Raw genomic sequence first — 16,033 nt, 5'->3', positions numbered from 1 at the left:
TTTATATAAATATATTATATTTATTCATTTTAAATTCATCATTTGTTTTTTTTTTTTTTAATTTAATTAATCTTGAAAATTTTCCTTAAGAACAGAAAAAATACTTAAAAGTACTCTTAAGATTTATCTTAAAACATTTCAAATATTCAAAACAAATGTTTTATATGAACTAATAAATATCTAAGTGAAAAAATTTAAATAATAATTTATACGAATTTATGACAAGGTGTCCTATTATCTATCAATTATACGTAGGGTAATAACAAACTAAGAAACAAAAAACGTGTATAGATATTTTTATAAAAAAGATTCTGCAACATTAATTGTTGCTAATAGGGTTCTGAAATTGGATTTTTTGTTTCTTAGTATTAGCTTAGTATAAGAGTGAGGTAAGCAACTTGTTAAAATAAGAGATCATAAATAGTAAATATAAACATTTAAATGTTGACTCACCGCAATAAAAATGTTGCGAAACACAGCTGTTGATGAGGCCTCTTCAAACGCTGCTGAAAATGTTGCTGATAATAGCAGTGTCTCTTATAATTTGTAGTTAAGTGACAGGGTTGGAGATAGTTGTATATACTTAAACTTAAGGGTTAACTAAATAAATTTAAATGAAAAATAATTAATGATGGTGATATAAAGAACCAAAATTAAACTTCATAGTACAATATTAGATAGCTTTAATGTAGTTTAAGAATTTATTTTAGATTTAAGTAGCAGGTTTTAATAGGGTATAGGTGGAATATTTGGAATTGAAACTGGTTGAACATTTGGATTTTGTGTTTGGGCTATTGGAGCTAAATTAAGATTTTGTAATAATCGTGAAACTGTATTCTCTATCATATAATTCAGTTGTGCATAATCAAATGTCTGACTCTGTTGATTATTATGAGGAGAATTATTCACATTAGTATTTGGTGGATTTCTTTGTGGTGTGGATAAACCAAAATTTGAACTACCTTCAGCTAAAGAAGTTTGAGTATCATGAAATAGATTTCTAGCTTGACTTCTAGTAAAATGTTTTACATGTTTATTTGCAGCACCACGGGGTCTTCTTTGCGGTTGATTTTTAGCTTTTTCCATAGGTTGAGTTTGTACAGGGAAATCAATTCTTCTAAGTTCTGACAGAGCACATGGTCTTTTGCAGTTTGGACATTCAGAAGAATTGGACAAATACGTTTCTATGCAAGAGCGATGAAATGCATGACTGCATTCAGAAATAAGCAAACATTCTTGTCCTTCACACATCCTATCATTGCAAACCTTACAGTTCTGTTCTGTAGTGTCAACAACAGACTCTGGAGCCTGTGGAGGAGGAGGTGATCTTTCCATCATTATGGTTATTAATAGTTTATGTAGAGATCAGAAAATATATTAGTTTACCCCAAAACACGAAGGAAAATTTTTAAATTAACTAAAAGAAAATGAAGAAACTCGAAAAGAATTGAAATGTCAACTAAAACTTCTTTTTCAATTTTAATAGCAAAATTGTGCAAAGTTTAACAAAATATCAAAGATGGTTGGATAAAGCAAAAATGTTAAAATATATAATTATTTCCGAAACTAGAACAATAGAAACAATTATAGCCTATTGATTACTTTTATACACAAACTAGTTATTCAGAAAAAGCAATCAAACTCGAACTCATTTGATAGAAAATCAAACCTATAAGTCGGTACTGTTGTTTCTAAAAGAACATTTTAACAAAAACAAATCTTTATCTATACAACATAGCACAAAAGTTTTGGTAACTTTATTTTTATACGAAAATTAAATTTCCTTTTGAAATAAAAAAAAATCCAAACCAATAGAGCAAAATAATCAATATTTCGAAATTTACCGAAAAAAATATATTATATTTCTTTAGAGATTATCGAAGATGACAATATAATTCGAAAGATAAAAGGGAGACTTAACAAAGACAAGTAAGAAGTTTCTTTACAAAAATCATAAAAAGAATCTTTATTATTTTTTAATATAATTAATAAAATACGAAATTTTCAGTTTTCTTATTATTGTGATGTGAGGAAAAGGATTGAAACGTAACAGTTTTTAAATTTATAATATGGTTGATAGAGATAAAAAAACTTGTCTATTGAGTTTAAAAAACTCATTTACTCTAAATATTTTTTTTTTTTTTGATTTACAAACCGACATGCTAAACATTGAATAACTAAAAGAACTAGTATTACTGGACAATAAAACGCAAGCAGCAAATATATTGTATTTCCGAATAAATACCAGGATGTCAATAACTAGTAAAATCCAAAAAAAATATAAAATAAAGTTGTTTAATAAACCGTCACAAAAGTTTTAAAGTTTAAATTAGATTCCATCTGAATATAAAAGAAATTAATGATATTCTTTGGTCAATATATTCGAACTTTTATATCCTCAAATAATTGAATATCCGAAAGAATCACAAATTTATATATCAGACTTTCTCTTATCTAAAACCCAAACCTCTATGAGTTAATGAAATTTACATAAAAATGATGTTTGAAGTTAGAGCAAAAAAACTAGAATAATACTTTTCAGTACTACAACTAAGTTTTTCTTGCCTCACGTTGGGCGCCAATTTATGTAATGAACAAATTCACAGACAGCTAAGAAATTGTCTCTTTCTATTGGTCTTGGTGCTCTAATAGATAAACAGAACTATCGGGAGCCATTGACAATGCTAGCTGTCAGTCGGCTGGGGAGATTCTTGTTCTCCTTACACTACTTGTAATAGAAAGAATTGTATTTGTATTTTGTTTACATAAATATTATTATGACTCCCTAAAAACCTATAATAGAGTGGACTGGAAGTTGATTTTATAAAAAAATAGATGTAAAACATAACCCAAATTAAAATCAACGTAAATATACAGAAAACTAACAACATCAACCAAGAAAACTGTAGTGGTATTCTCCAGGATGTAATGGAGAAGAAAACGCCTCTTAACCCGCCCTACCTTTGATCTTGACGGCGAAAATATTTAAGCCAAGATCCCACATTCGAAAACCTAATCCTTCACATCAGTAAGAAAACATTTATTATCAATTTAGCTATCCATCTTCAAATTATATATTTATATAAATATATTATATTTATTCATTTTAAATTCATCATTTGTTTTTTTTTTTTTTAATTTAATTAATCTTGAAAATTTTCCTTAAGAACAGAAAAAAATACTTAAAAGTACTCTTAAGATTTATCTTAAAACATTTCAAATATTCAAAACAAAATGTTTTATATGAACTAATAAATATCTAAGTGAAAAAATTTAAATAATAATTTATACGAATTTATGACAAGGTGTCCTATTATCTATCAATTATACGTAGGGTAATAACAAACTAAGAAACAAAAAACGTGTATAGATATTTTTATAAAAAAAGATTCTGCAACATTAATTGTTGCTAATAGGGTTCTGAAATTGGATTTTTTGTTTCTTAGTATTAGCTTAGTATAAGAGTGAGGTAAGCAACTTGTTAAAATAAGAGATCATAAATAGTAAATATAAACATTTAAATGTTGACTCACCGCAATAAAAATGTTGCGAAACACAGCTGTTGATGAGGCCTCTTCAAACGCTGCTGAAAATGTTGCTGATAATAGCAGTGTCTCTTATAATTTGTAGTTAAGTGACAGGGTTGGAGATAGTTGTATATACTTAAACTTAAGGGTTAACTAAATAAATTTAAATGAAAAATAATTAATGATGGTGATATAAAGAACCAAAATTAAACTTCATAGTACAATATTAGATAGCTTTAATGTAGTTTAAGAATTTATTTTAGATTTAAGTAGCAGGTTTTAATCACTTTTTTTATATTAACACTTTTTGAAGTTTAATTTTAGAATAGTGAATAATATAGTTACAAATGATTGTTAACACTTTTTAATGAAATGATGATGATAATGTTGATGTTGTTATTTTTCTCAATATAATAGCTCGTGGGCCAGAATTGGATGAATTTAAAGATTTTTCGGATTTGGATACAAATATTAATAATTATCATTAATTTAATGCTTTTTTATACCCACCATCAAAAAAGATGGGGGGTATATTGTTTTTGTCATTCCGTTTGTAACACATCGAAATATTCATCTAAGACCCATAAAAGTATATTTATTCTGGAACCTCATTAAATTCTAAGACGATCTAGCCATGTCCGTCCGTCTGTCCGTCTGTCTGTCCGTCTGTTGAAAACACGATAGAGTCCAAACGGAAGCAGCTAGCGAGCTGAAATTTTGCACAAATATTTTATATTGATGCAGTTTGTTTGGTATTGAAAATGGGCAATATCGGTCCACGATTTCGCCTAGCCCCCATATAAGGTCCCCCTCAGAAAATGACATTAACGCTCATAACTGACTAAAAGAAGCAGCTATAGCGGTGAAATTCGTCATAAACATATTTTTTAGGAATCTTAGTATCATTGTAAAATTTTATAAGGATCGGTCCATAATTGACCCTATCCCCCATATAAGGTCCCCCTCAGAAAATGACAATAACGCTCATAACTGACTAAAAAAGCAGCTATAGCAATGAAATTCGACATAAACATATTTTATAGGAATCTTAATATCATTGTAATATTTTATAAGGATCGGTCCATAATTGACCCTATCCCCCATATAAGGTCCCTCTCAGAAAATGACATTAACGCTCATAACTGACTAAAAAAAGCAGCCATAGCGATGAAATTCGACATATACATATTTTTTAGGAACCTTAATATCATTGTAAAATTTTATAAGGATCGGTCTATAATTGACCCTATCCCCCATATTAGGTCCTCCTCAGAAAATGACATTAACGCTCATAACTGATTAAAAAAAGCAGCTATAGCGATGAAATTCGACACAAACATATTTTATAGGAATCTTAATATCATTGTAAAATTTTATAAGGATCGGTCCATAATTGACCCTATCCCCCATATAAGGTCCCCCTCAGAAAATGACATTAACGCTCATAACTGACTAAAAGAAGCAGCTATAGCGATGAAATTCGTCATAAACATATTTTTTAGGAATCTTAGTATCATTGTAAAATTTTATAAGGATCGGTCCATAATTGACCCTATCCCCCATATAAGGTCCCTCTCAGAAAATGACATTAACGCTCATAACTGACTAAAAAAAGCAGCCATAGCGATGAAATTCGACATATACATATTTTATAGGAATCTTAATATCATTATAAAATTTTATAAGCATCGGTCCATAATTGACCCTATTCCCCATATAAGGTACCCCTCAGAAAACGACATTAACGCTCATAACTGACTAAAAAAAGCATCTATAGCGATGAAATTCGACTTAAACATATTTTTTTGGAACCTTAATATCATTGTAAAATTTTATAAGAATCGGTCCATAATTGACCCTATCCCCCATATAAGGTCCCGCTTAGAAAATGACATTAACGCTCATAACTGACTAAAAAACCATCTATAGCGATGAAATTCGACATAAACATATTTTTAGGAACCTTTATATCATTGTAAAATTTTATAAGGATCGGTCCATAATTGACCCTACCCCCCATATAAGTTCCTCTTCAGAAAATGACTTTAACGCTCATAACTGTCCAAAAGAAGCATCTATAGCGATGAAATTCGAGATGAACATATTTTATAGGAACCTAAATCGCTTTGTAAAATTGTATATGGATCGGTTCATAATTGACCCTACTCCCCATATAAGGTCCCCTTCAGAAAAATACTTTAACGCTCAGAATGGTCTAAAAGCAGCATCTATAGCGATGAAATTTGACATAAACTTATTCTATAGAAACCTAAATCGCTTTGTAAAATTTTATAACGATCGGTCCATAATTTATCCTACCCCCATATACGGTCCCCTTCGGAAAATGACTTTAACGCTCATTACTAGCCTAAACTAAAATCGTTATAGAAAATTTGACGAGGATCGGTCCATAATTGACCAAACGTCCCCTCAGAAAATAACTTTAACGCTTTTTGCTACCTTAAAAATACAAGGACAGCGACAAAATTCGACAAAAATTTCCCTATACATACATAGATGTAATAAATGAGAAAATTGTTTTGATAATAACAAAAGCATCGATTCTTAAATATCAAAGTTTATTTATAAGGAAGCATTCCTTTTGGCAATGATTTGATGGTGGGTATACAAGATTCGGCACAGCCGAATATAACACTCTTACTTGTTTTATTTACCTTTGTATTAACGCAATAATTAACACGATTATTAAAAATACAATTTTATTATATATTGCTTATTTAAGCACACTTTCAATAAATTATTATTAAAAAAAATGTTCAAACGTTTCTAAATTTTAATGTGGTTTCATCAAAGGTTGGATTAAAAAGAATTAATATACATTTTTCTTTCTCCCAGAAAACCTTGTGTTGGAGTTTATTTCGGCAATTTAACGAGGTTTCCTGTCGAAGATACATGCGTCAATATGCGTTGAGATGCGTTAAATACGTCTCAAGATTGCATTAATAAAAGCGTTGCCACTTTTGCCACTTTCATTTATCAACAATATTGATAAATGAAAACAACGTTAACACCTGAATTTTTAAATTTATCAAACTCAAACAAAAATTTCATCAGCATTTCATCAAAATCGTTTTTCTTGTTTTAATAAACATTTAAAGTGTTTTATTGATTATATCGAAGAAAGACCAAAAAGTGTTAAAGTAATACATACTGAGATAAATACATAGATAAAAAAATATAAAATTCATAAATTTTTTAATTGAAAATAATAATACTTAAGTATATAAAAATAATAATGCTAATAATTTATATGCATATTTGTTAAGCTATCTAAAGTTTATTTTCGATAAAAAAGATAGTGGACGAAAAAAAAAAAAATTAAATTAAGAATATTAATGCTTTCGTATATTCAATGAAAATAAAAAGTTGTTTAGTATATTTATAAAACAAAATCACTCACTACAGTGTAAATTTCTTAGTATATTGTATTTTCCCTATTCCTGCAAATAACTTTGACAGTTTTCAAGCTACGACAGTTTTGTATACCTCATTTTAATCCATATTGTATAATATAATTTATATGCATATTTGTTAAACTATCTAAAGTTTATTTTCGATAAAAAAGATAGTGGACGAAAAAAAAAAAATTAAATTAAGAATATTAATGCTTTCGTATATTCAATGAAAATAAAAAGTTGTTTAGTATATTTATAAAACAAAATCACTCACTACAGAGTAAATTTCTTAGTATATTGTATTTTCCCTATTCCTGCAAATAACTTTGACAGTTTTCAAGCTACGACAGTTTTGTGTACCTCATTTTAATCCATATTGTATTTTCCCTATTTCTTCAAATAACTTTGACAGTTTTCAAGCTACGACAGTTTTATATACCTCATTTTAATCCATTAGAAACGCACTTTTTTGACATATCGCATATTCAAAAATCTAATGTTCTAAAATTGGGATATCATTGTAATTTTTGGTACAGAGTAAATTTCTTAGTATATTGTAATTTCCCTATTCCTTCAAATAACTTTGACAGTTTTAAAGCTATGACAGTTTTGTATACCTCATTTTAATCCATAAGAAACGCACTTTCTTTTGACATATCGCTTCTTCAAAAATTTTAAGTTCTTAAGATTGGTAAAATTGGGATATGATTAAAATTATTTGGTACAGAGTAACTTTCGTAGTATATTGTATTTTCCCTATTCCTGCAAATAACTTTGACTGTTTTCAAGCTACGACAGTTTTGTATACCTCATTTTAATCCATAAGAAACGCACTTTCTTTTGACATATCGCTTATTCAAAAATTTTGAGTTCTTAAAATTGGTAAAATTGGGATATGATTAAAATTATTTGGTACAGAGTAACTTTCGTAGTATATTGTACTTTTCCCTATTCCTGCAAATAATTTTGACAGTTTTCAAGCTACGACAGTTTTGTATACCTCATTTTAATCCATAAGAAACGCATTTTCTTTTGACATATCGCTTATTCAAAAATTTTAGGTTCTTAAGATTGGTAAATTGGGATATCATTGCAATTTTTGGTACAGAGTAAATTTCTTAATATATTGTATTTTCCCTATTCCTGCAAATAACTTTGACAGTTTTCAAGCTATGATAGTTTTGTATACCTCATTTTAATCCATAGGAAACGCACTTTTCTTTTGATAAATCGCTATTCAAAATCTAAAGTTCTTAAAATTGGTAAAATTGGGATATCATTGCAATTTTTGGTACAGAGTAAATTTCTTAGTATATTGTAATTTCCCTATTCCTGCAAATAACTTTGACAGTTTTCGAGCTACAACAGTTTTTTATACCTCATTTTAATCCATAAGAAACGCACTTTCTTTTGACATATCGCTTATTCAAAAGCTTTGAGTTCTTAAGATTGGTAAAATTGGGATATGATTAAAATTATTTGGTACAGAGTAACTTTCGTAGTATATTGTATTTTTCCCTATTCCTGCAAATAACTTTGACTGTTTTCAAGCTACGACAGTTTTGTATACCTCGTTTTAATCCATAAGAAACGCATTTTCTTCTGACATATCGCTTATTCAAAAATTTTAGGTTCTTAAAATTGGTAAAATTGGGATATCATTGCAATTTTTGGTACAGAGTAAATTTCTTAATATATTGTATTTTCTCTATTCCTGCAAATAACTTTGACTGTTTTCAAGCTACGACAGATTTGTATACCTCATTTTAATCCATAAAGAAATTCTTCTGACATATCGCTTATTCAAAAATCTTAAGTTCTTAAAATTGGTAAAATTGGGATATCATTGCAATTTTTGGTACAGAGTAAATTTCTTAATATATTATATTTTCCCTATTCCTGCAAATAACTTTGACAGTTTTCAAGCTACGACAGTTTGTATACCTCATTTTAATCCATTAGAAACGCACTTTCTTTTGACATATCGCTTATTCAAAAATCTTAAGTTCTTAAAATTGGTAAAATTGTTGGTACAGAGTAAATTTCTTAGTATATTGTATTTTCCCTATTCCTGCAAATAACTTTGACAGTTTTCCAGCTACGACAGTTTGTATACCTCATTTTAATCCATTAGAAACGCACTTTCTTTTGACATATCGCTTATTCAAAAATCTAAGTTCTTAAAATTGGTAAAATTAGGATATCATTTCAATTTTTGGTACAGAGTAAATTTCTTAGTATATTGTAATTTTCCCTATTCCTGCAAATAACTTTGACAGTTTTCGAGCTACAACAGTTCTTTATACCTCATTTTAATCCATAGGAAACGCACTTTCTTTTGACATATCGCCTATTCAAAAATCTTACGTTCTTAAAGTTGGTAAAATTGGGATATCATTGCAATTTTTGGTACCGAGTAAATTTCTTAGTATATTGTATTTTCCCTATTCCTGCAAATAACCTTGACAGTTTTCAAGCTACGAAAGTTTTGTATACCTCATTTTAATCCATAGGAAACGCACTTTCTTTTGACATATCGCCTATTCAAAATCTTAAGTTCTTAAAGTTTGTAAAATTGGGATATCATTGCAATTTTTGGTACCGAGTAAATTTCTTAGTATATTGTATTTTCCCTATTCCTGCAAATAACTTTGACAGTTTTCGAGCTACGACAGTTCTTTATACCTCATTTTAATCCATAAGAAACGCACTTTCTTTTGACATATCGCTTATTCAAAAATCTAAAGTTCTTAAAATTGGTAAAATTGGGATATCATTGCAATTGTTGGTACAGAGTAAATTTCCTAGTATATTGTATTTTACCTATTCCTGCAAATAACTTTAACAGTTCTCCAGCTACGACAGTTTTGTATACCTCATTTTAATCCATTAGTAACGCACTTTGTTTTGACATATCGCTTATTCAAACACTTTGAGTTCTTAAAATTGGAAAAATTGGGATATCATAGCAATTTTTGGTACAGAGTAAATTTCTTAGTATATTGTATTTTCCCTATTCCTGCAAATAACCTTGACAGTTTTCAAGCTACGACAGTTTTGTATACCTCGTTTTAATCCATAAGAAACGCACTTTCTTTTGACATATCGCTTATTCAAAAATCTTTAGTTCTTAAGGTTTGTAAAATTGGGATATCATTGCAATTTTTGGTACAGAGTAAATTTCTTAGTATATTGTATTTTCCATATTCCTGCAAATAACTTTGACAGTTTTTAAGCTACGACAGTTTTGTATACCTCATTTTAATCCATAAAAACGCACTTTCTTTTGACATATCGCTTATTCAAAAATCTTAAGTCCTTAAAGTTTTATATACCTCATTTTAATCCATAAGAAACGCACTTTCTTTTGACATATCGCTTATTCAAAAATCTTAAGTCCTTAAAATTGGTAAAATTAGGATATCATTGCAATTTTTGGTACAGAGTAATTTTCTTAGTATATTGTATTTTCCCTATTCCTGCAAATAACTTTGACAGTTTTCAAGCTACGACAGCTTTGTATACCTCATTTTAATCCATTAGAAACGCACTTTCTTCTGACATATCGCTTATTCAAAAATCTTGAGTCCTTAAAATTGGTAAAATTGGGATATCATTGCAATTTTTGGTACAGAGTTATTTGCTTAGTATATTGTATTTTCCCTATTCCTGCAAATAACTTTGACAGTTTTCGAGCTACGACAGTTTTGTATACCTCATTTTAATCCATAAGAAACGCACTTTCTTTTGACATATCGCTTCTTCAAAATCTTAAGTTCTTAAAATTGGTAAAATTGGGATATCATTACTAAATGGTATTTTCGCTATTCCTGTAACAAACTTTGACATTTTTCAAGCTACGACAGCTTTGTATACCTCATTTTAAACCATCAGAAACGCACTTTCTTTTGACATTTCGCTTATTCAAAAATCTTAAGTTCATAAAATTGGTAAAATTGGGATATCATTGCATTTTTTGGTACATTGTAAATTTCTTAGTATATTGCATTTTCCCTACTCCTGCAAATAACTTTGACAGTTTTCAAGCTAAGACAGTTTTGTATAATTCATTTTAATCCATAAGAAACGCACTTTCTTTTGACATATCGCTTATTCAAAAATTTTAAGTTCTTAAAATTGGTAAAATTGGGATATTACTAAATGGTTTTTTCCCTATTCCTGTAACTAACTTTGACAGTTTTCAAGCTACGACAGCTTTGTGTACCTCATTTTAAACCATTAGAAACGCACTTTCTTTTGACATTTCGCTTATTCAAAAATCTTTAGTTCATAAAGTTGGTAAAATTGGGATATCATTGCAATTTTTGTACCGAGTAAATTTCTTAGTATATTGTATTTTCCCTATTCCTGCAAATAACTTTGACAGTTTTCGAGCTACGACAGTTCTTTATACCTCATTTTAATCCATAAGAAACGCACTTTCTTTTGACATATCGCTTATTCAAAAATCTAAAGTTCTTAAAATTGGTAAAATTGGGATATCATTGCAATTGTTGGTACAGAGTAAATTTCCTAGTATATTGTATTTTACCTATTCCTGCAAATAACTTTAACAGTTCTCCAGCTACGACAGTTTTGTATACCTCATTTTAATCCATTAGAAACAGTTTTGTATACCTCGTTTTAATCCATAAGAAACACACTTTCTTTTGACATATCGCTTATTCAAAAATCTTAAGTTCTTAAAGTTTGTAAAATTGGGATATCATTGCAATTTTTGGTACAGAGTAAATTTCTTAGTATATTGTATTTTCCATATTCCTGCAAATAACTTTGACAGTTTTCAAGCTACGACAGTTTTGTATACCGCATTTTAATCCATAAAAAACGCACTTTCTTTTGACATATCGCTTATTCAAAAATCTTAAGTTCTTAAAGTTTTGTATACCTCATTTTAATCCATAAGAAACGCACTTTCTTTTGACATATCGCTTATTCAAAAATCTTAAGTCCTTAAAATTGGTAAAATTGGGATATCATTGCAATTTTGGTACAGAGTAATTTTCTTAGTATATTGTATTTTCCATATTCCTGCAAATAACTTTGACAGTTTTCAAGCTACGACAGCTTTGTATACCTCATTTTAATCCATTAGAAACGCACTTTCTTCTGACATATCGCTTATTCAAAAATCTTGAGTCCTTAAAATTGGTAAAATTGGGATATCATTGCAATTTTTGGTACAGAGTAATTTGCTTAGTATATTGTATTTTCCCTATTCCTGCAAATAACTTTGACAGTTTTCGAGCTACGACAGTTTTGTATACCTCATTTTAATCCATAAGAAACGCACTTTCTTTTGACATATCGCTTCTTCAAAAATCTTAAGTTCTTAAAATTGGTAAAATTGGGATATCATTACTAAATGGTATTTTCGCTATTCCTGTAACAAACTTTGACAGTTTTCAAGCTACGGACAGCTTTGTATACCTTAATTTAAACCATCAGAAACGCACTTTCTTTTGACATTTCGCTTATTCAAAAATCTTAAGTTCATAAAATTGGGATATCATTGCATTTTTTGGTACATTGTAAATTTCTTAGTATATTGTATTTTCCCTATTCCTGTAACTAACTTTGACAGTTTTCAAGCTACGACAGCTTTGTGTACCTCATTTTAAACCATTAGAAACGCATTTTCTTTTGCCATTTCGCTTATTCAAAAATCTTAAGTTCATAAAATTGGTAAAATTGGGATATCATTGCATTTTTTGGTACATTGTAAATTTCTTAGTATATTGTATTTTCCCTATTCCTGTAACTAACTTTGACAGTTTTCAAGCTACGACAGCTTTGTGTACCTCATTTTAAACCATTAGAAACGCATTTTCTTTTGACATTTCGCTTATTCAAAAATCTTCAGTTCATAAAATTGGTAAAATTGGGATATCATTGCATTTTTTGGTACAGAGTAAATTTCTTAGTATATTGTATTTTCGCTATTCCTGCAAATAATTTGAACAGTTTTCAAGCTAAGACTGTTTTGTATACCTCGTTTTAATCCATAAGAAACGCACTTTCTTTTGACATGTCGCTTATTCAAAAATCTTAAGTTCATAAAATTTGTAAAATTGGGATATCATTGCAATTTTTGGTACAGAGTAAATTTCTTAGTATATTGTATTTTCCCTATTCCTGCAAATAACTTTGACAGTTTTCAAGCTACGACAGTTTTGTATACCTCATTTTAATCCATAAGAAATGCACTTTCTTTTGACATATCGCTTCTTCAAAAATCTTAAGTTCTTAAAATTGGTAAAATTGGGATATCATTGCAATTTTTGGTACAGAGTAAATTTCTTAGTATATTGTATTTTCCCTATTCCTGCAAATAACTTTGACAGTTTTCAAGCTACGACAGTTTTGTATAACTCATTTTAATCCATAAGAAACGCAATTTCTTTTGACATATCGCTTATTCAAAAATCTTAAGACCTTAAAATTGGTAAATTGGGATATCATTGCAAACGCACTTTCTTTTGACATATCGCTTATTCAAAAATCTTAAGTTCTTAAAATTGGGATATCATTGCAATTTTTGGTACAGAGTAATTTTCTTAATATATTGTATTTTCCCTATTGCTGCAAATAATTTGAACAGTTTTCAAGCTAAGACAGTTTGTATACCTCGTTTTAATCCATAAGAAACGCACTTTCTTTTGACCAATCGCTTATTCAAAAATCTTATGTTCTTAAAATTGGGATATAATTGTAATTTTTGGTACAGAGTAAATTTCTTAGTATATTGTATTTTCCCTATTCCTGCAAATAACTTTGACAGTTTTCAAGCTACGACAGCTTTGTATACCTCATTATAATCCATAAGAAACGCACTTTCTTTTGACATATCGCTTATTCAAAAATCTTCAGTTCATAAAATTGGTTAGATTGGGATATCATTACAATTTTGATACAGAGAAAATTTCTTAGTATATTGTATTTTTCCCTATTCCTGCAAATAACTTTGACAGTCTTCAAGCTACGACAGTTTTGTATACCTCATTGTAATTCCATAAGAAACGCACTTTCTTTTGACATATCGCTTATTCAAAAATCATATGTTCTTAATTTTTGGGATATAATTGTAATTTTTGGTACAGAGTAAATTTCTTAGTATACTGTATTTTTCCCTATTCCTGCAAATAACTTTGACAGTTTTCAAGCTACGACACTTTTGTATACCCTCATATAATCCATAAGAAACGCACTTTCTTTTGACATATCGCTTATTCAAAAATCTTCAGTTCATAAAATTGGTTAAATTGGGATATCATTACAATTTTGATACAGAGTAAATTTCTTAGTATATTGTATTTTCCCTATTCCTGCAAATAACTTTGACAGTCTTCAAGCTACGACAGTTTTGTATACCTCATTGTAATCCATAAGAAACGCACTTTCTTTTGACATATCGCTTATTCAAAAATCATATGTTCTTAATATTGGGATATAATTGTAATTTTGGTACAGAGTAAATTTTCTTAGTATACTGTATTTTCCCTATTCCTGCAAATAACTTTGACAGTTTTTCAAGCTACGACACTTTTGTATACTCATTATAATCCATAAGAAACGCACTTGCTTTTGACAAATCGCTTCTTCAAAATCTTCAGTTCATAAATTTGGTTAAATTGGATATCATTACAATTTTGGTACAGAGTAAATTTCTTAGTATATGTATTTTCCCTATTCCTGCAAATACTTTGACAGTTTTCAAGCTACGACAGTTTTGATATACCTCATTTAATCCATAAGAATGCACTTTCTTTTGACATATCGCTTCTTCAAAAATCTTAAGTTCTTAAAATTGGTAAAATTGGGATATCATTGCAATTTTTGGTACAGAGTAAATTTCTTAGTATATTGTATTTTCCCTATCCTCCTGCCAAATAAACTTTGACAGTTTTCAAGCTACGACAGTTTGTATAACTCATTTTTAATTCCAGTAAGAAACGCAATTTCTTTGACATATCGCTTATTCAAAAATCTTAAGACCTAAATTGGTGTAAAATTGGGATATCATTGCAAACGCCACTTTCTTTTGACAATATCGCTTATCAAAATCTTAGTTCTTCGTAAAATTGGGATTCATTGCAATTTTTGGTACAGAGTAAATTTTCTTAATATATTGTATTTCCCTATTGCCTGCAAATAATTTGAAAGTTTTCAAGCTAAAGACAGTTTTGTATACCCACCTCGTTTAATCCATAAGAACCCCCCCCGCACTTTCTTTGACAAATCGCTTATTCAAAAATCTATGTTCTTAAAATTGGGATATAATTGTAATTTTTGGTACAGAGGTAAAATTCTTAGTATATTGTATTTCCCTATTCCTGCAAATAACTTTGACAGTTTTCAAGCTACGACAGCTTTGTATACCTCATTATAATCCATAAGAAACGCACTTTCTTTTGACATATCGCTTATTCAAAATCTTCAGTTCATAAAATTGGTTAGATTGGGATATCATTACAATTTTGATACAGAGTAAATTTCTTAGTATATTGTATTTTCCCTATTCCTGCAAATAACTTTGACAGTCTTCAAGCTACGACAGTTTTGTATACCTCATTGTAATCCATAAGAAACGCACTTTCTTTTGACATATCGCTTATTCAAAAATCATATGTTCTTAATTTTGGGATATAATTGTAATTTTTGGTACAGAGTAAATTTCTTAGTATACTGTATTTTCCCTATTCCTGCAAATAACTTTGACAGTTTTCAAGCTACGACACTTTTGTATACCTCATTATAATCCATTAGAAACGCACTTTCTTTTGACATATCGCTTATTCAAAAATCTTCAGTTCATAAAATTGGTTAAATTGGGATATCATTACAATTTTGATACAGAAGTAAATTTCTTAGTATATTGTATTTTCCCTATTCCTGCAAATAACTTTGACAGTCTTCAAGCTACGACAGTTTGTATACCTCATTGTAATCCATAAGAAACGCACTTTCTTTTGACATATCGCTTATTCAAAATCATATGTTCTTAATATTGGGATATAATTGTAATTTTTGGTACAGAGTAAATTTCTTAGTATATACTGTATTTTCCCT

The 16,033-nt window shown here is 28.9% G+C and overlaps 1 protein-coding gene across 1 annotated transcript; it reads right to left on the bottom strand.

The window, feature by feature from the left end:
* Positions 1 to 726: 726 nt before the first annotated feature.
* Positions 727 to 1,338, bottom strand: LOC119613356 (E3 ubiquitin-protein ligase RING1). The gene has a single exon (XM_037969373.1). The coding sequence runs from the start codon at positions 1,336 to 1,338 to the stop codon at positions 727 to 729; it is 612 nt and encodes a 203-aa protein (XP_037825301.1).
* Between the last annotated feature and the right edge of the window lie 14,695 nt (positions 1,339 to 16,033).

Source organism: Lucilia sericata, unplaced genomic scaffold (genome assembly GCF_015586225.1).
Source record: "Lucilia sericata isolate MDLA Ls3-8-SP2 unplaced genomic scaffold, ASM1558622v1 Contig002083F_arrow, whole genome shotgun sequence".
Classification (NCBI taxonomy): Eukaryota; Metazoa; Arthropoda; class Insecta; order Diptera; family Calliphoridae; genus Lucilia; species Lucilia sericata.
This window is presented reverse-complemented; position numbering and strand designations above follow the sequence as displayed.

Excerpts from the sequence above, each read along its gene's own strand:
- LOC119613356 (XM_037969373.1), bottom strand. The coding sequence starts at position 1,338 with ATGATGGAAAGATCACCTCCTCCTCCACAGGCTCCAGAGTCTGTTGTT.